The sequence below is a fragment of the Passer montanus genome, unplaced genomic scaffold, assembly GCF_014805655.1.
Source record: "Passer montanus isolate IOZ18808 unplaced genomic scaffold, ASM1480565v1 scaffold27, whole genome shotgun sequence".
Taxonomy (NCBI): Eukaryota; Metazoa; Chordata; class Aves; order Passeriformes; family Passeridae; genus Passer; species Passer montanus.
The window spans coordinates 2,758,552-2,778,799 of NW_024367372.1; the positions used below are offsets into that span (position 1 = coordinate 2,758,552).

Below are 20,248 nucleotides of genomic sequence, written 5' to 3' on the forward strand. Positions count from 1 at the left end.
TCAAATTTACTCCACTGAAATAACTCCATGTTTCTGAAACCAATTCCAGCCTAGCAGGATTTTTTTTTTAGGAATTACATGAGAGAAGAGTATGAGAAATCCAGGCAGCTCCAAAGTGACGGCTGACAGGTTTTATTTCCATCCCTTTGCTCACTCCAGTGTGTGCTCACTGCTTGAGCCCAAGCTCCAGTAGCTGTCAGCCTGCTAAGTGCAGCTGTTTTACATGTCTGCTCACATTTGTAAATGCCTGGCTGTGCTTTCTGAAACTCTCCAATAAATGCTCGCTTGAGTTAGTTCATCAGCAAAGACAATTTTATCTGCTCTGTAAGTGACCCCACGCTGCCCTGTGCAAACAGCCTCGTGCAGCAGAGCCCTGTGGTTGCTGCTGGCAAGATCTGAGCACTGGGCTTGCCCCAGGCAAAGCACCCTTGGCATCTGCTGGCCCCCTCTGTGGGCTCCAATGTAAGCAATAACTGGGCTTTTATGCTGGTGCTGACCTCCCAGGTTAAGTTCAGAAAACATTATCTGGCAAATCTGATGTGTCACGTATCAAAGAAAACAGTTTTCCACCTCAGTCCAGGTCTGATGTCTTTACAGCTAAAGGATAAAACCCTTTGGGAACCAAGCACTTCTTGGAACCAAGGTTAAGAGTAATAAACTTTCCTCTTTACCAATAGACTGAAATATCAGCAAAATCTTTTCTTTTAGGAGCACACATCTATCCCCACAGGGTCAGGTCAGTGCTCTATAACTCATGCTACAAAACTGAAATACAATTTTTGATGATCAGTGCTGGGTAAGGATCAGAAAACTGGCCTGACGCATTTCATTTGTACTGAAAAAAGTTTTTATTGAAGAATACTTCCCCTGCACAGATAGAGAGATTTCAAGATAATATGCATTACAAATGATTTATAATGAAACTGTGAATGAATGTCTTCTTGGAGAATCCCCCCAGTTCCCTCCTTAGAACTGTATCTGTAACCTCTTAGCAGCACACAGAAATAATTGTTTGGTTGCCCAATGGAAACACCAGCCCGAATTCCCATGTGCACTGTTTGGGGTCTCTGTCCCTCATCTGCTTCTCTAAACACTTCCTGAGATGTGGCACAGTGATAAAATGAGCGTAAACAGCCCTGGGATTAAGAGGTGATTTGAGACCTGCAGCTGATCTCAGACTGGATGTGGTTAGGAAATTAAATTAGGAAATTACTTTACCTGGAACTGGACTTTAATTGTGGTGTCTTGTGCCAGAGAGAGGATTCATGCTGAGATGGAAAAATGAAATTGGGATTGTGGGGAAACTATAACTTGAGGTCAGTTTAATTTGGATTTTTGTGCCAGAGTGATCTGAGCACAACTCACATTCCCCTCTCTGATGCCTTTTGCTTTCTGGCATCCTGGCCTGGCAGTTTTGGGCCCCACAGCAGAGGAGTGCTCTGGTGTCTGCCCAAGCATGGTGTGGGGCAGGGAGCTGCTCACCCCCGGGGATAAAATGCCATCTGTTCCTGCTGTGTGTGTCCCATTGCTGTGCTGGTCTGTTCCCAGCTCGACGTCCAGCAGGAACTTGCTTAAAGTTATTTTCTTTCAGCCCTACTTCACCTGCCAGCCAGGGGAAAACGGAGCTGATCCCAATCCCAGGCAGCCCCTAAATGACACCAAGGCTCAGGAAAAGTTATTCCACTTCTGGTGAGAGGAATTCCACTTGTTTTCTCCCCTTGCAACACGTTGGTAGGGGTGTGACCAGCTGAGCTAGGAGCAAAACCACTGGGTCGGGGGTGGCTGTGCACCCTCTCTGTTATTTTCTCCCCTTGCAACACCTTGGTAGGGGTGTGACCAGCTAGCTAGGAACAAAACCACTGGGTCGGGGGTGGCTGTGCACCCTCTCTGTTACTGCCACCGTCTGAGGCTGGGGCCCGAGTTTCAGAAACTTGGGTCAAAATTTCCTGGGATCCAGCAGCCAGGATGAAGCCAGTCAGCTGGTTTGGGGCATTTTTGTGTGTGTGTGTGTGTGTGTGTGATGGTGATCAACAGGGGTGACATCAGTGTCCTGTGTCATTAGGGGGATCCCCCACCGGCGGTCCCCAGCCCTGCTGGAGGCACACGGACTCATTTAACCCCCTGCGCGCCAGGGCGTAGTGGCAGAGGGATACCCCACAACAGCTCTTCCTCTCTCCGCTCCCCTCTTCCCCTACAAGCCCTGAAGCCACTCAGAGGGGCAGCTCGGGCTGCGGGAGAGGGAGCAGCCGTGTCCGGAGGAGGCATCGGACCGCACCGCACTGCATTGCATTGCACTGCGCATCCTCCCTCCCTCCTTCCCTCCCCACCGCCTACTGCTGCAGCTGCCTTCCTCCCTCCATCCCTCCATCCTCCCCGCGTCCCACCTCACATCGCTCCCCTGCGTCTCTACTTCCTCGTTCCTACATTCCTCCTCCTGTATCCCTCTCTCCTACATCCCTCCTCCTGCGTCCCTCTTCCTGCATCCCTCCCTCCTACATCCCCCTTTCTACATCCCTCCCTCCTGCATCCCTCTTCCTGCATCCCTCCCTCCTACATCCCCTTTTCTACATCCCTCCCTCCTGCATCCGTCCTCCTGCATCCCTCTTCCTGCATCCCTCCCTCCTACATCCCTCCTCCTGCATCCGTCCTGCATCCCTCTTCCTGCATCCCTCCTCCTGCATCCCTCCCTCCTGTATCCCTCTCTCCACCCCTCCTTCCCTCCCTCCCTCTGCCTGCGCAGAGCCGCGGACATGGCGCTCAGCAATTTCCTCTTCGCTCAGTGCATCTGCTATTTCCTGGCCTTTCTCTTCAGCTTCATCGTGGTGGTGCCACTCTCCGAGAATGGCAACGACTTCCACGGCCGGTGCCTGCTCTTCACCGAGGGCATGTGGCTCAACGCCAACCTGACGGTGGAGCGGCAGCGCTTCACGGTGCAGGAGTGGGGGCCTGAGGCTGCTTGCCGCTTCAGCATCTTCACCGGGCTCCTCTCCCTGCTGCTGGCCACAGTGCAGGCCTGGAGGACCCTCTTCTTCCTCTGCAAAGGGCACGAGGAGTAAGTATCCCAGGGGATAAGCCCGTGCCTCCCGCAGGCTGGGGCACGTGGGAGCAGTGTGGGGTGAAGAGCTGGGCTTGGCACCAGCCAGGTCATCGGGCTCCCCAGAGGGCTTTGGGGAGAGCTGCTGTGTGGCCCCTGTCTGTCTGCACACACACAGGCACGTCCCCAGTGTGTCCAGGCCCTCTCCAGAGGATGCTCCTTTGGGATGAGGGGATCAGATCCCCTGCTCTGCACCCACTGCCCTTTGGCAGTCCTGGTGTGGCCACTCAGCTGCAGTGGGCATGGAAGGATTTGGGGCTGTGGGGTGATGCTGGAGGCTGGGGCCCACAGGTGCCTCTTGACCATGGTGCCTCTACACATCTGTGCCAAAGGAGACCTTCCCCAGGCGTGTGAAAAACCTTGAAACAACATGGTGGTGCGTGGGGGGCCAGGAGGGAGAAGGTGGTGCCTCCCCTCTCTTTTTTGTGCTGCTTTTGCTGTGTACATGGCAGCTATTGCAGACAACTATTGCTTGGTTACAGCAGGAGGGCAATGCTGAGCGCTCCTGCAGCAGCTCAGGGTGGCACTGACTGCTGGTTCCTGTGCTCACACAAGCCAAGGGGCACCCTGTAGCAGCATGGGGAAGGATTCCAGAGCATCCCACCCCAGCAGGGCTAGTGAGAGGCTTGGTGGGCCAGGCAGCAGCTCAGGAGCACTGTGGTGTTCTGTGCTTGCCTCTCTGGTGGCCTGAGAGGGCAGAGACCCTGGTGCAGGTAACCCACAGGGCCAGGGCTGGACAATGCACTGGTGCCTGTCTAAACTAGGTTTAGGAGCCATGCCAAGGGTTAATCACTTCTGTCCAGGTCTGTTTGGACTGGAGGTTTCTTGGGTAAGGGGCTGCTACATCTGGGCTTGGTAACCCTGGAGACTGGGTAGCAGTGTTGTCTTTCTGGCTCTTTCCAACCACTCTCAACCTGCCTAGTACTCAAACATGCTGTAGTAAGTGAGGACCAGAAACTTATTCCATATTAAAACGCACCTTACACTAAATATAACCACATACTTCTTAATGTCTTTGAATTTGGTTTCCTCAGGTGATCCAATATCTGTAGAGGGTTAATTGAATCTCAATGCTTTGCAAGTCAGAGCTAGCTAAATTTTAGAAGAAACCAGCAGTAAAAACCCTGTAATTGTGACATTTGGATTAGATGTTTGGCCTACTTTCAAAAGTGGCTGTTAACTTCAAAACTGTTGGGCAGGCCCCTGAAAAGTGTCCCTTTAGGAGCTCCTTCAGGCTCCTTCGGGTGTTTTATAACACTGTTCATAGCTGCTCCAGGCAAGAAAGGCAGAAGGCTGTTGGGTGATGGGGAGCAGAGATGGAGCAAGTTGGGATGATGAGATAACCACAGAAGACCAAGGAGGGTACAACATGGCAAGATGCTTGGGAACAGCAGTTTCTTGGGAAGAAGGAAGGTCTGTCCTGTTCCACACCAGCCACCATATGAAAAGCAGGCAGGGCTCACACTGTCCTGATTTCAGACAGCCATTTGTTAACAGTTCAAATGGGTGCAAAAACATTTCTGTTTGTATGGAGAGATAAATGTGAGCTCCTCAGCAGTAGCTGAGGAAGAGCCAGAATGTCCTAACTGAGGATCCTGTTGAGGAGGATCACTGCTACTGGGCCAACTCCATGGTGAGCCAGCCAAGGCAGTCAGGGTTAGTTAGCACCCTTTGCATCTTTCATGTGCAATGGCTTTGAATGATTGCTGACAGATTATTTTCTAGCAGTTGTGACTACCAAAAAACCTTAAAAGGGTCTCAGCACCCCTTACCTCAGCAGCCTGGGGCTCTTCAGCTCAGCTGAAGGGTGGAGGTATAACTTCATTGCTAGGATTGCAATGGATACACAAACTTTAAGTGTAAGCACTTATTATTAAAGGACATTCACTCAGTTTGCAACGCATAGCTTGAAGTTCTAATCTAAGGAGGAAAAATCAGATGATCTAGAGATCCAAATAAGCAGTTTTGTGTCAGGATGCCCTGACATTGGTGATGGTTACTCTTTGCCAGATGCAAATCAAGTGCAAGGCTGAGCCTTGCTTTGTCAGTGGAAGGTCAGATCCTGGGCCATGGAACCTCTCTTGCTGCAGGGTAGGAAAGAGAAGGAGAGCTGAAGATCCTGGGCTGTGATGACCCACTGAATAGTCCTGGTAACTGCTCCTTTTCTAGAGCTGTTGCTAATTCTTGTTCCAGGTCTGTTTTACTCTGTGAACAGCTCAAGTCTTTTCTGCCTCTCAGGCCAGCCTGCCATGCTAAGGTGCACACAGATAGGATGAGATCTGACTTCAGCAACACTCGGGATGAAATCCAGGCTGGCTGTGAAATCAGGGCAGAGAACATGCAGAAATCTGGTATCTCATAGCAGCTCTCACTGTGTGGGTGACCCCAGCACACGGAAGAGGTGAGCTGATCTACTTCACCAAGCCCAGCTAAACCAGAGCAGGATTCAGCTTATTGTTCATCCAGAAGTCAGGTGTCCTGGCATCCAGCACCCACTGCAGTCTATAGGGGCACTTCTTGAAGGTGATTTATTTCACTTTTCTATCAGTCTTGGGGTTGGACAGCTGTCACTTTGGAGAGAACCTAGACAGTCCCTCTAAGGCCTCACCAACCCAGAAGCAAGAATCCTAACTCTGCTGATAATTACTTTCTCATCTCATTTTAAAGAAATTCTCCTGAGGTCACAAATGTATCACATATAATCTGTAGAAATTAGGATTCTCAGCCCAGAACCTTCCAGAACTCAAACACTCATTTAAAAAGCCTCTTGGCTTTTCATTTGGTGAGCAACCAGGGAAAAGAAGTGACTGAGGGTTTTTTTCTTTTCTGGGGTGAGTAGATTCATTCATCACCAGCACAATGAGTAGCACTGGTGAGAAATTTGTCTTATTCATTTTTACCACACACTGACTAGGATGACCTGCCTCCTGGAGCTGCCAGTCTTTCTCCAGCCTGGAGCAAATGTCCAGTTTTTACATAATGTCGCATTCCAAGGTGTCCTATTCCAAACAGCCACTTAGAGAAGTTTCAAGTGGAGAAGGGCTTTGCCAGATGACTGGGATTAGAAACTTTTCACAGCTAGAATTCAGGTGAGGAGTTAAAGAGTGAAAATGAGAGAGTGATTCCGTGGCCTTATGGGAAATCTGTAAGCATCCCACCCATCCCACTCCAAACACTGTGTGTGCTGAGGGCAGGCCCTGGTGGGGCAGATTTAATGGGGCTGAGATAAATTGATATTCAGCTGGTAGACATAGCATACTGACACCAAAGCCAGAGAAATCCCAGGAGAAGCTGGCCTGCTCTGCAAATTGCCCATAAAACTGAAGTTCGTGTCCTGTGATGGCAGTACCTTGTGTTACATTGCTTAAAATGATTATAGCTATCAGTTCTGTGTTTTTATTTTTAGTTTCCCTCTTCTAAGCAATTTTTGTCCCAATTATCACTTAAGTCATGAAATAATTTTAGCTGCAGTTGCTACATAATTTGAGCTAATGACATTTATTTTAACAGTGGTGATTTTCATCATTTCAGCTAATGAAAGCCACATTGTGTATGAACAATCACCACTTATTATATAAAGCCACATCTTCTTATGGTTAAAAAAGAAATCAAAATCAAAAGCATTTGCAAGTGAAGGTAGTGTGACTCAAAATCAAGTCCATAGTGTTTCAATGTATTAGGTGTTCTTAATTAAAGATGTGTTTTAAATGGAAACTGATATCTTTGTGCCCACTCTGTGCTGCTTACAGAGACTGCTGATGTTGTGTTTCAGCTGTTTATGAGTTACATTTTTCTTCCCTTTTATTACAGCTCTTTCTTTTACGCCTTCCTGAATCTGCTGATCAGCGCCTTTGTGGTGTTCATCACATTTATTGCCAGCACTATAGTGAGTGTAGGATTTAACATGTGGTGTGATGCAATTACTGAAAAAGGAAGCATGCCAAATAGGTTAGTATTGAAGAATACATTTTATTCATTTTATTTTTTTCATATAGGCACAATTGAGCTGTGGTGTTACAAGTGTAGTTATTACATGCAAGGTGAGCAAGAGGGAGAAGGCATGTGTAATATGAAAATCCAGAGTTTTTTCATGTGGAACAAAACAAAGCAAATCAAATTTCTTTTTGTTTCCTTATTTAGAAGCCCACAAAGAAAAGTGTGTTTCCATCATATTTTGTGGTCATGATCACATGAAAAACAAATCCATTGTGTTAATTTTTTTTTATTTCCAAAGGAATGCTAGAGTTAGAGGTTTTGTAAGAATGGGGGGAGTGTGGCCTTGTGAGCAGGACAAGGGGCTGGGGGCCAGGGCTTCTGGCTTGCAATCCTGGTTCTGCCCCCAACCCACTCTGTGACACCAAGAAAGTCACTGATCCTGCCTGTGCCACAACTCATCATCTAACTCATCATCAGACAAAACATTCCTTGCCTTGTAGTGATGCTGTGGATGTCCTGAGAGCCACAGATTGGAAAGCAAAGTACAGATGGCTGATGCTTTGTTGCAGTCACAAAATGTACAGCTCCTAAAATGGTCCACTGTATCCCACAATGCTTGTGCTCCTTATAGGAAACATGATAAGTTGAGGAAGATTTGCTCCTGTCAAACAGGAGAGGAAAATGTGACATTTTATGTCATATGATACCGAATAAATGTACTACTTAAAGCATACATTTGTGTTGCACATTGTCATATGTTGTAAAATGCCATAGTGAATGTTCTGTTTAGGGCTGCAACGATTAATCGAATTACTCGAATATTCGGTTAAAAATTCAATTACAAAAAGCATCTAATCGAATATTCGGGTAAGAACCCAAGATGACCGACAGCACTGAAAAGGAGAGAGAAGAGGCTGCAGAAATCAACCAAGAGGTAGAATGACAACCTCAAAATCCTGGGATTTTTTTCACACCAGTAATGGTCCAAGTTATTTGTAAAATCTGTAGGCAGCCCCTATCTTACCATCAGAGTATCGTCTCCTTGCTGGAGCATCTGAAACAAAAACACAATTCCTTCTTCTGAGGCTTTTCCTGATGAAGTCAAAAGGTAACAGAGGATCATACACTTCGTTTCATTGAGGGGTGAAAAAACCAACCTGGGGTGATGTCAGGGGCAAATCTGTGGGAGGTGAGGGGCAGTGGGAAAGAGGGGTTTAAGGATGCTGTGTTCATAACAAATAGTACAATTCCACTTTTGAAAGATTTGTGTTATCACTTACATAATTTTTTGGTAAAATAAAGTAATTCTTATCTTAGTTTTAGAAAAGATCAGCAAACAACCTGATGATTGCAATAACTTAATTATCCTTCGATAGAATGTGCCATTATGACTGTTCAAAATACGTTTCATATGTTGTTTCATTTTATATTTGGTTTACCTAGAATCTCTTAAATTTTCTTCTTTTTTTTTTTTTCCCCCTTCCAAATGCCTTTCTGGGTAGCTGTGAAGAATTGCAGGATATAGATCTTGAGCTGAACTTGGAAAACTCTGCTTTCTATGACCAATTTGCTATTGCACAGGTAGGTCAGACTAAGTCATGGTTCTATTCCAGTTAATTTGCCATTTGCTTATTGACCTGGGGTTGCTGGAGCTGAACTACCATTCTCAGCAATCAATGGGGATGTTTCCACTGACTTCAGTAAGTGCTGAATCAGAATGATAGTGATGGGCACATTTGCCTTTTAAATTCAAAACAGACAGTTTTGAATACAGGTATGTCAGAGCTTCACCCTACCACTGATCTTGTTAATCATGACAGAAAACTCATTTGTTCATCCAAAGGATTAGGTCTGCAAAAGTTGCAGCACTCTGGTGTCCTGGATCTCTTCATTACTGTTCAAAATAATTTCTGACCTGCACCATGTTGTGGGGTTCCTAGTTTTACCTTCCTTAACTTTAACTGAGATCACCTAAGCTACATACATATCAGACCATTGAAAAGAATCAAAGATTGATTCATTCATATAGGGTTGTTTTCTGATGAATCCATGAGAATTAGACCTCAAAGGCTGTCAGACCTTTCTATTGAATATTCTAGCTGTAAGTCAATGATCAGTCAGTGAACACTGGGACATGAGCACATACTAATTTTGCATCCCTGCAGGGCTGCACCCTTACAAAGGCTTATGTTGCCCCAGGTGGAAAGAGGCATTAGCCTGCCTGGAACATTCCTTGAAGGTAACCCTGCCTCTTGGGCATGAGCCAGTTTTTTTGTCTTTGTTGCCAATGTTGGCATCTAGATGCCCAGCTCAGGCATAACTACATTTAGGAAAGAATATGCTAGAAAAGTGACTCCTTTATATGAAGAACCCATGATGTCTCTAGATTTATATTGGCATGACTCCATGGGTTTTGGTCCAGCTGAGGTTTGCATAATCACCTGGACAACTGCCTTTGTTCTCACAATACTGTACTGACCTCTTTATGATTTCTTTCCTTCTCCAGTTTGGTCTCTGGGCTGCCTGGCTGACTTGGCTGGCAATTACCATTCTGGCTTTCCTGAAAGTTTATCACAACTACAGACAGGAGGATCTGCTAGATAGCCTGATCCATGAGAAGGAGCTGTTGCTAGGAAGATCCCCTTCAAGATCTTCTTTGCAAGATGACAAAAGTGGCATGATCTAAAGTGTAAGCAAATTTCCAGGGCAGGATCTAGATTTTACTATTCAGTAATGTGTGCTGAAGCTGAGTCAGGGTATTGAGTGTGTGAGATCTTTTCTTTTCCTGAAATGAAATGTAATTGTGAATTACTCACTTCCCCCATGAGAAACTGTTGGCAGAAATACTGATATTAGGATAAAGAGGATGAACTGCCCTATGTGCCTATGGCACAGCAAACTTTCTGTCCTGTGCAGACAAAATTTGTAACCTGCCCTTGTCAGCAGAGCTCCCACGTGCCATCGCTGGCTTTTGGGACAGGGGCCATTTTTGAGGACTGAGCTGGCAAGACCAGGCTACAGCATCCCGGCTATTTCTTCAAACTATTCTTCAAAAGCAGTTGTAACTGGATCTGCATTCAGTCCCTCCTGTGTCCCTCTCCTCCCTTTTGCCAGTGAAGCTGCCCCTGCTCTGCCTTTACCCTGGGGAGCTGCAGCTCTGGTTGGGGTGTGGGCTCTCGCTGTCTCTGCTTTCGCTGTGTGTGGATGCAGTGCTGACAAACATGTTGCTCCTGCTCTGATTTTATTTCAAACATAGAGACCTGTGTTCCAGACTTGATATTTGGTATTGGACAGTGTTAATGAATTCCATGAAACTCGTATATTATTATACCACCTGTCAAAAACTGTGTATAATATGGAAGATGACGGAGAACATTTGTGGATTTGTTTCATCTTAGATTTTGGCATGAGCAGCATTTATTATGACTCCTGAAGTGAAGTGTAGCTAGAAATTGCTGAAGCTTGCATACTAAGAAATTAAGCTGAATAGATAGTATTTATGCTTGTGCATTTATAAATGTAACTTGGTCCCTAACATTGTATACTATTCTGTTTTGAATATTGGAATTTATTTGTGATATTTATTTCATATAGAATATGCAAAATTACTGTAAGCATTTGCATCGTAGGTTTCTCTATATAAACATAGCAAGGAGTTCAAACAGCTGAGTTATTTTATTGGTAGTTCAGTGCTGATTGGGTCCATTCTCCCCACTCATGGGCAGGAGTTCCAGGGCAGATGAATTTTGCTGTGAAAAGGAAGAAGAATTGCTGTTTACACAAAGCTCACTGGTGACTGTGTTGTTGCTTTCAGTTTTGCTTGGCCAGTGCTTCAACAAATCAGGTGGATTGTTGAGATCAGATGTAGCTCTGATAATTAAGAAGAGTCACTCAGAGGAGTGTGGGATTTGCACGGCAGAGAAGTAAAGCTGTGCTGGGATTCAGCATTTATCCCCTGGTGCACATTGCACAGAAGACCCCAAATCAGCAGAAAACTTAAGAAAACAACTAAGTTTGGACTGAAGATTTTTTTGGGAGTATGCTGACACTGCCTGTGGTACCTGTGTTTGAGTGGAGACTGAATTTATTGTAACAGAAGTGCAAACCACACACGATTATATGACCTGGTAAATCAGAATGAGGGGAGAGAGGACAGCAGGCTTCTACCACATCAGAGCCCAAGCCTGGGGTTAGCACAACCATGCAGATTTACTGTTGTCTTCTAGGGACTCTCTGATGCTTAGTTAAGTACCAGCTTAAGCATTTCATTGAAACAGAATTTGGTGTCGTGACAAATCCCTCAATTATTAAGCATTTTAGGGCATAAAATCTGACATAGTATTTAACTGCCAAAATGTTCTTATAGACTCCTCCGTGGGCCTTAAGCAGTAAGCCAGTCCTGTGAACATTGCTCAGAGCCCCAGCTGGCCACAGCTCTCTGTAGAGAGGCTTTGCCCTTCAGCATGATTTCTGCCCACAAGAGAATGCAATTCCTTTGAAAGCTTTGCAGCAGTGTCTTTTTTTATAGTTGGGAGCTGACATCAGAGGAGGACTCCTGGAGAGGGAATCAGAGATCAAGTTAATGAATGCCAACTTAAAATTCAGATATCAAGACTGTCAGAGTGCCTTTTTAAAATTCATTTGGTCTAATACTTTGGATATTAAGAAAAGTCTCTTCACTGAAAGGTTTGTCAAGCACTGGAACAGGCTGCCCAGGGAAGGGGAGGAATCACCCTCCCTGGACATATTTAAAAGAAAGGTAGATGTGGCACTGGGGGACATTGTTTAGTGGTGGCCTTTGCAGTGCCAGGTTAATGGTTTGACTGGATGATCCTAGAGGTCTTTTTCAACCCAATACTCTGTCTCTAGTAGGAGATACACTTTTGCAGGTACCTGAGTTCATTGCCAGGGAATGACCTTCTTCATACCAAGAAGAGCCTGGGTCTTTTAAGTTAGGCTGTTTTCCCAGTTTCTCCAGTTGTAAAAGGCAGTCTCACTTTCACTCAGCAGTGATGTCTCTTCCCACAAATTACTTCAGTGCATGCCTTACTCCTTGTGTGGAACCAGGATGCTGCTTTGTATAATATATTTTATGTATATGCCAAATCAGGCTTAGGCTGAAGTGAGGTGTGGGTGGGGACCACTGTTCCTGGTGTTGCCTGAGGGTTTGAAGAACCATGAGACAGAAGATAACAAATGTCTTCTTGTGGTTCTCGCTCTGAGGTACCAGGGCCCAAGCCTTGTCTCTGCTTCTGAAAGAGAGGATGCTGCTTGTGGGCGAGGCTCTCTGGAGCTCATGCTCTCTTCTACCTCTCCTGTCTCAAGGTCTTTTTCCTCCTTTCCACTTCCATGAGAAGTAGCAAACACTGGTCCTGGGCTTGGAGTTGTCATGCAAAATGAAAAGAGGCTGAAGCTCTTCTATGAGTCCCATGTGAATGGGACTGTTTTTCACAGCTTTCCCATGTCAGTTTTTCACACCTTCCCTGCCTTGACCAGGTGGGATGAGACTGGTACCCTCTTGCAAGCATCAGTGATGCTTAAAAGCAAAGCTGCTTTTGATGGAAGCCCCTGTGTGAGTCAGAAGGCAGAGCGCATAGTGAGAAGCTCTCTGGCTGACCCAAGGAGAGGGAGGGTATCCTGCGACTCCCAGTTTTTGGACACACTTGGTATTTTTTATTTGCCCTAAGTTTTCTGCAACCTTTTCTCCTAAAGCTTAGGCACTCAGGCCAGGCTGGTGATGCCAAGCTGGAAATGTGCTAGAATTCTGGTATAATTTATGCACACATACATACCTACCTGTGCTCCCTCTCATGCACTTCTCTCTTTTGTACATTTCTGATGTCTGATTTTAGTCACCCATTGCCAACTAGCACATTGTGGGGCTGAGTCAAATTTTGCATTTCTGTGACATTTCAATACCTTTAATTTGCCATGTTCAAAGGCAGGGAACACTCTAGCTAGAGTTGTATTCAAAGAACTAGAATGCTGTGTGGTACTTATACTCGTATTTATTTATTTATTGTCACATGGTGCAAGGGGAAAAACCTTTGTGGCCTTTCAAAGGCACTGGGCTGTTGCCACACTATTATCCTGTTGTACCAAATATATTCTCTGGCTACCATCTGTGGTTCAATTCCCCACCAATTCCCTGCCAGCAGTCCTCATTGGGCTAGAAGAATCTAAGCTAACAAGTGTTATCTGAGCTTTTAGATCAATGCTGTTTCTTACTATTTTTTATAATGGAGAAACAATCGGAGCCATCTTTTGGAACAGAACTTCCTCATGAGTGCATTCATGCACAAAACATCCTGTACCACTAACTCATGAGGCATCTTTCAGTTGGGAAATTTCAGTGGGAATCACAAAAATAAGAGCATGATGATTAACTGTAAAAACTGAAGGACACATTCATACTATAGCAGCGATTCTGTGGTCCCTTAAAAAAGGAGGTGTTACAATAACCAGTGATGGATGATGGAGTGTACAGACCTTGTCATGAAAGCATTTTCTGTGTATGTACAATGCACACAGATAAATGCCAGTTCCACTGCTCTTCTGTGATGTGGATATGGGCTCTTCTCTAACCAAGCAGCTTTGGCTGATGTAGCTGTTAGAATGCCTTAAATTTCTACATTTCCTTTTACTCAGCACTGGGACTTGTGCAGTGACAATGGTTCTGATAGCCAGAGGTGGAATTGATGTGGGCAGAGTGGGAAAGCACTGGCCGATGCATAACCTCCCAAAGGCTGAGATGAGTTTCTAATGCAGGTTTGCAGGTGTTTCAATTCCTCCCCTTTATTTGAGTAACGTCCTGCTGCTACCCTAAATGAGTCCAGTTAGGAACAGAATCAGATTTCCCTTCAAGGCCTTCCCTCCCCAGTATGGAACACTGCTGATTTAACCTATGCAGTGTTCAGGATGCAAGGAAGAGGAGCTCACACTTTACAGTCACATTGCACACAAACCTGGTATTGGATGTATGTGGGATTTGTCATCTCCCCTTTTCAGAGACTTCTCAAACATACTGCATGTAAAATCACTTCTACCATTTAAATTATAACTTTAGCAAAAATCTGGACAGTAATTTATACTAGAAAGACTGGCAGTACTTTGTGAAAAACTAATCTGGGTTATGACAAAACTTTTGGGTTTTTTTCTGTATCAATGGCCTGAGTATCCTTGAGTGAATGAGCATCCTGGCTGTGTCCAGATCCTAAATCTGTGCCTCAGACCATTTCCTTTGCTGATGGAAAGAGCCCATTTTTATCTCTTGGAATGTTTGCTTTGGAGACCACAAATATCCTTTCCTTCTGGTTAGACAATCTGGGAAAAAAAGAAGGCTTTACCTGCAGTGACAAAATGCTAATGTAACTTCATAAGCACAGAAATTGTTTTCAAACTATTTCTGTTCATGGCCCTAGTGCCTTGAAGTACATGTTTTTATTTTTGTCCTCCATAAGATGGAGGAAAGCTATCCTGAGTTGTACTTTAGTACTCACATATATGCATCTAGTTGTTTTTTTTTTTTTTTTTTTATGGATGTTTTTTAAATGGACAAAATTTAACTCAGTGATTTATGAAGTTAAGAACTGCATAGAAAGCAGCACTTTCATGCTCTCCTGATATAGAAGAGAACTGCACTCAGAACTATCATTTGTTTCTGAACAAACAGAAGGTTAGAACAGAATTTATTTAGGTATAGCAAGTACTGCTTTATTTCAGTGCAGACACTTTATGAATAATGGTTTTTTTTTTTATTATGGATGTTTTTAAAATGGACAAAATTTAACTCAGTGATTTATGAAGTTAAGAACTGCATAGAAAGCAGCACTTTCATGCTCTCCTGATATAGAAGAGAACTGCACTCAGAAGAACTATCATTTGTTTCTGAACAAACAGAAGGTTAGAACAGAATTTATTTAGGTATAGCAAGTACTGCTTTATTTCAGTGCAGACACTTTATGAATAATGTTTTTCCATCCTGTTGTTGAGAAGAGTATTAGCATAGCCATGCTTTCTCTTTAGCTTTTTTTGGTCCATGCCAAAGAGTGTAATTGAACTGCTATTGCAAACATAGATGAATGTGAATGTATTCACACGAGTGCTTAAAGACCTCTACCTCTCACAGCTGATATAACTGCTTGAACTGTTGTTGCACACAGTAGAGAAAAAAACCTGAATCCATGTGAGAGGCTAAATCCTATTTCCATAGACAGCTAAAGGATTTAGGATTTAATGCTTATTAGCTTGCTGTCAAATCCTCATTGCTAAAAAAACTGGCATAAGTACCCAAGAAGTGCTGTGTGAATAGCACTTTGCATTGATCAAATAATGATATAATTTTGGTTTGGGATTTTTTTAATTTATTTTTTTCTCACCAAAATAAAAAGACAAGAACAGCAATTCGTTAGACATGAAAGGTTATCCTTGATCCCCCTTGAATCCTCCCGCTGGAGCTCTTCTGCTTGGCTTGAAATTCCTAAATAACAATTATTTAGCGTGCTGGCTCTGGTGTTTATCAAGGAGATAACTTGGAAGCAAGAGCTGCTCACTGAAATAGCTGGAATTTTTTGTATGTGGTAGAAACCCAATGTGAGAAGCTTTTGTTCCCCCTTGCCACTTGACTGTGTTGTAAAGTGAGGGCTGAGCCAACCTGCCAAGAGGTGAGAATGATGATTTGTAAGTACTTTGGTATCTTGGATGATTTCTCACACAAGTGAGTAAACTGTCCTGAGACTAAACTAGTCTACATCTCCTTATTTTCTCCTTGTTTTCCCCTAGATTTGGGCAAATTTAACTCCACTGTGGATACAGACTGAAGTGTATTTATGAATATGAGAAAAATTGCAATCTCTATGGAAAATTTTGTCCAAAAATTAAGAAAAGCAGTCAAGGATTTTCCCTGTTCTCATTCAGCCTCTCTGGATCATGCCACTGAACCCTTCCCTTTACATAAGCCAGGCCTGATTTGGGTGATGTGTTGCTCTGGGAGGTTTCCAAGGCTGGTGCCACCAGTCTCTCCAGGAACCTGATGGAATTAAATGAGTGCTATGTTAAACTATAAAAAACTGTTTGAAAACTGTCATGGTATCCCACATTACACAGTCCAGAACTCTTCACCCCATCTCTCCTGCAGCAGAGAGAGTTATTTCTCCCAATTAACACTGTGAAGACCAACAGTCTGTGTCTGAAAGGCAGCACAACTTCCTGGAACACACAGGATCTGGGTTGCATCAGTGAATCCATTCCACTTTCTAGGCTGCTGCAACACTTTTAACCATGGCTGTTGAAACAGGGTCCAGCATTTGACTTCATAAGCTGCTGGCAGCCTCCTTATTAAACCACATTCTTTGAGAGCAGCAGGCAGTCCCTTTGCTCAGTGGTGCTGAGCAGCTCTGTACTCAACAGGATCCTTCTGTGGGGGAACCACTCCACTGGGGTCCACAGCCAGTGCAGGCTGCTGGCATCAGAGCAATTCTGGTCAAACACACTCTAATTAAAACAGCCCAAGCTACACAACTGAGAAATCAATATATTGTGATCTGAAGTACACTCCAGAGAGGTTTTTGAATGCTTATAACCAAAACAACAATAGCAAAACACTCCAACAGTTCCACTGAAGTTCCTTCTCTCTGAATCCTACAATCTTCAAAAACATTCCTGCAAACTTCAGAGAGGATTTCAGTGCTATCAAGCTGATTGGGTCTTATTTTTCACATCTCTTCCTGACAGAGACAAGGACAGCTGAGGTGTCAGGACAGTGGCATCAGTCTGAACAGAAATAGGTAATAAGGTGTCAGTGCATTTCCTGTGAGGAATTTCAGCTTTTGGGCTGTGACATGAGGGAGTGGTATTGATACCAATTTCAGCCTCTGCTTGGCCTGCTCAGCCCTTACCTGCTCATGTGGTCTCACAAAGCATGTGCTGACCTAAAGTCAGCTTCAGGAGAGAGCCACCTGTGCCAGCTGTGCAGGTATCTGGTGTAAAGGTTTGGAGGAAAGCAGATTTGGAGGAAAGCAGATACAGACGCCCTACACAGGCCCTTGGTCTGGTGCAGCTCTTGATTGCCCAGGGAAGGAAGGACTGTTCCCAAATCTCTGTAGAGTTGGTATTTGTGAGGGTAGCTCAGTAGCACCCATAGTTTTAAAGGGTTTAGTAGTTTTGTGTGGTACCACCTGCAAAGATCTGAAGCAGATCTTTCTCGCTTGTAAGTCAGTGCAGAGCCTGAAAGCATTTCAGCCTCTCGGAAATGTGTCCTCTGATGTATGAATTCATGAGCTACTGTCTCTTACAGCCATCTGGGAAAAGCTTTATAAGAGTCTAGATTATCTATTTATTTTTTTTTAATGCTGCTTAAGAGGTTCCTACAGTGGGTATTTGGGGAGAAAACAGAACACTTTTTCATAATTTGTTTAACCACTGAAAGCAGGTGAGGAGCAGATCCTTCACCAGTGTACATAGATTATCCTGCGAGCAGCCACACCAGTCCACACAAGCTGAGGGTAGAGCCTGGCCTGTTTTGAATATTATCTCTGTTTATTTGTATGATCTTTTGCAGTGTAATGACTGCTTCAATTGCATGTGTTTGACAAAACCAGAAAGGGAGTGAGATTTATTATTGTTTTGATACAGTCTCAAAAGGGAAGCTTTTTACTAGCATTTTAATACAGCCCTTTGTAAACACCCAGCAAAGAAAAATGCTGAATCCAGTCCTTCTGCTAGTGCAGTCACTGAGTTTGCTCCTGTGGCTTTAGGAGCTGGACTGGGTTCAGTGTATGTGGTACTCTCCAGCATTACTGATAATGAGTTAATGTGTTTTATATATTGATGCTTTTTGCTGAACAGTGCATCGGCTTTTTATGATTTGGTGAAATATAAAAATAAATTATTTGAAAAGTCAATGTTTTTGTGCCTGTTCTTTGAAAGTGAGTTTAAATTGTTACAATATAAGATTTTAAAAAATGTTCTCAAAGTCAGTGATAGAATCTTTGTAGTCATTCCTCAGCATCTCCATGCCACAGCTTGTATAGATAAGGGTATGCCCAATCATCCTCAGCTGCCTGAGCCCTTTTGGTATCCTCTTCCAGCAGTTCACCCTAATGCCATTGGAGACAAGGAGAAAATGGTCCTGTGTCAACACGCAGCTGGTTTGTTACCAAATGTAAGGGGAGACCACAGGCTGCATGGACAGGCCATTTTTTTAAATGCCAGCTGGTTAATTTCCTTCGTGTAGCATCAGTCTTTCTCTTCAGCAGTGGGCATAAAGGTTCCCAACAGATATCTTGCAGCAAAGAATTAATAAGAAACAAGTGCACACTATTATCTACTAGGTTCCTGAGTTATTCCTTGGAGGCAGTTGGTAACACCCTTTTATAGCCACAAGCTGCCAGCTCTTCTGCTTGCTTCTAAGTGGCAAAAGGCAGAAATGACAATTGCAACTGCTGCTATGGGCTCATTTCCAGACTATCAGCGTTGGAGAGATGAAATGAAGGAAGGGGACTCGAGGCAGTCTTTGGGACTGCCTTTCACTGGTGCTAATGCTGAGTGCATCAAAAGGTTAATGCAAAACCATCCAGTGTCATGTCTCTGTGTCTTTTGCTATCTCCTCTAATCACATGGGTATGGATACTGCTGCTGCTGCAATCAGGTGCTGTGGATGTGCCTGAAGAGGGTGCTGGCAGCTGCCCTCCATCCGTTCACACTGCAGGAATGGGCTGAGCACTGTCAAAACAACACCCTTCTGTTGTGGTCTGCTTATTTCTGCTCTGTGTTAGTTACATACTCACTGCATCAGGGAATTTAAGCAGCACTTCCACCGTTAGGGACTGCAATTAGTCCACTGTCATGCCCAGACCTGCTGCTCTCTCCTGGCCTCTTGTCTCCTGCCACCCCAACCACTGCTCCTAGGAATGCCTCCTACCACTGTCTGCTTCAAAAACTGCACCTCAGGTCCTGTCCTACATCACTCCCTCTTTCAGCCCTTTATATCTAAAACACAGCCATTTCCAAGCTTTATTATACACTTGCCCAGAGCTGGTTGGCTGCAGCACTTCTGACATCTGAAGTAATTCACCAGGCTGGCTCCAGTGTGAATTCAGGTGAGCATCTCCATTGTTTGCAATAAATTTCCTTTTTGCCTCTATTGGGAAATTCTCAGGAGTGGTACTGAAGGCAAATATTGCCCAGCATGGCCAACAAAGGGATTATTACCCACCACAGATAATTTTATTTGACTTTAGAAATCCAAACTCATAAAGGTATCACGCCCAGAAAAAGCATCATTGAACAAGAATAAGGAGAAATCACATCCAGCTCACAGTGGTGAGGATAAAGCTGTGATGGTTAAAGAATGAAGGGGCAGAGAGGGAAAAGGGGTTGTGTGTGTTTAGGCAGTATGGATGAATGGAAAAAGAGCTTCAGTGTGAGAAGGAAATAAAAGAGGTAAGTCCACAGTGAAGTTGTGCAGCAGTAAAGAAATGTAGGCCCAGGAGCTGGAGTTTTGTCTCCTATTCCCAGTCATGTTATTGACCCACTTCATTCACTCCCACATGCAATGGCCTTAGCTTCGGTTTCTTCACCTACAAGATGCCACCACTCTGCCAGAAAAATGTTTTAGCCTTCATTTATTTCAAACCTTCTGGCTTGGAGGCAATTTTAATTTGGCTCTCTGCTGCCTGCCAAGTATCTGACTGACCACAGTAAACAATCCTGACCCATGAGACCTTGTAAAGCCATGGTGAGACCTCCACAGTGGTCTCAAGATAACTCGAGTGCTGCCTTTTCCCATGCCTAAAACAGTCCCAAACAGAGCCAACACAAAAGCCAAAAATAGCTGTTCCTCTGCTAAATATCCCTGGCAGCCCAGATGTGATAGCAGTTCTCACTCACACCAATAAATTGTGCCCCAACAAGAGGAATGGGGACATTTTCCTTTCATTGCAGGCTCAGTGTAAAGGTGATCCTCTGTCCATCCCCTGGGGAGCTGTGCAGGAAGGTGAGCACATGTGGGGTCTTCACACCACCTCCACATTTTCCCTCACAGTCCTAGGAGGAGTCAGACCAGAGCCAAAAAGAAACACCACTTGCCAAAGAGTTTCAACCTGGACATTAAACAGATCACAAACAATCAAAAAATGCAAAGAGAAGCTGAAATTACCCCCCTGCCCCATGCAGGTACCAATCTAAACCTTCTCCTCCAGAGATTCACCAGCACACAGG

The 20,248-nt window shown here is 44.5% G+C and overlaps 1 protein-coding gene across 1 annotated transcript; it reads left to right on the forward strand.

Moving 5' to 3' along the window:
* Positions 1-2,587: 2,587 nt before the first annotated feature.
* TMEM179 (transmembrane protein 179) lies at positions 2,588-14,617 on the forward strand. The gene is made up of 4 exons (XM_039712946.1): positions 2,588-3,052; positions 6,905-7,042; positions 8,533-8,611; positions 9,537-14,617. The coding sequence occupies exons 1-4, from the start codon at positions 2,751-2,753 to the stop codon at positions 9,714-9,716; spliced, it is 699 nt and encodes a 232-aa protein (XP_039568880.1). The 5' UTR covers positions 2,588-2,750; the 3' UTR covers positions 9,717-14,617.
* Positions 14,618-20,248: the final 5,631 nt, after the last annotated feature.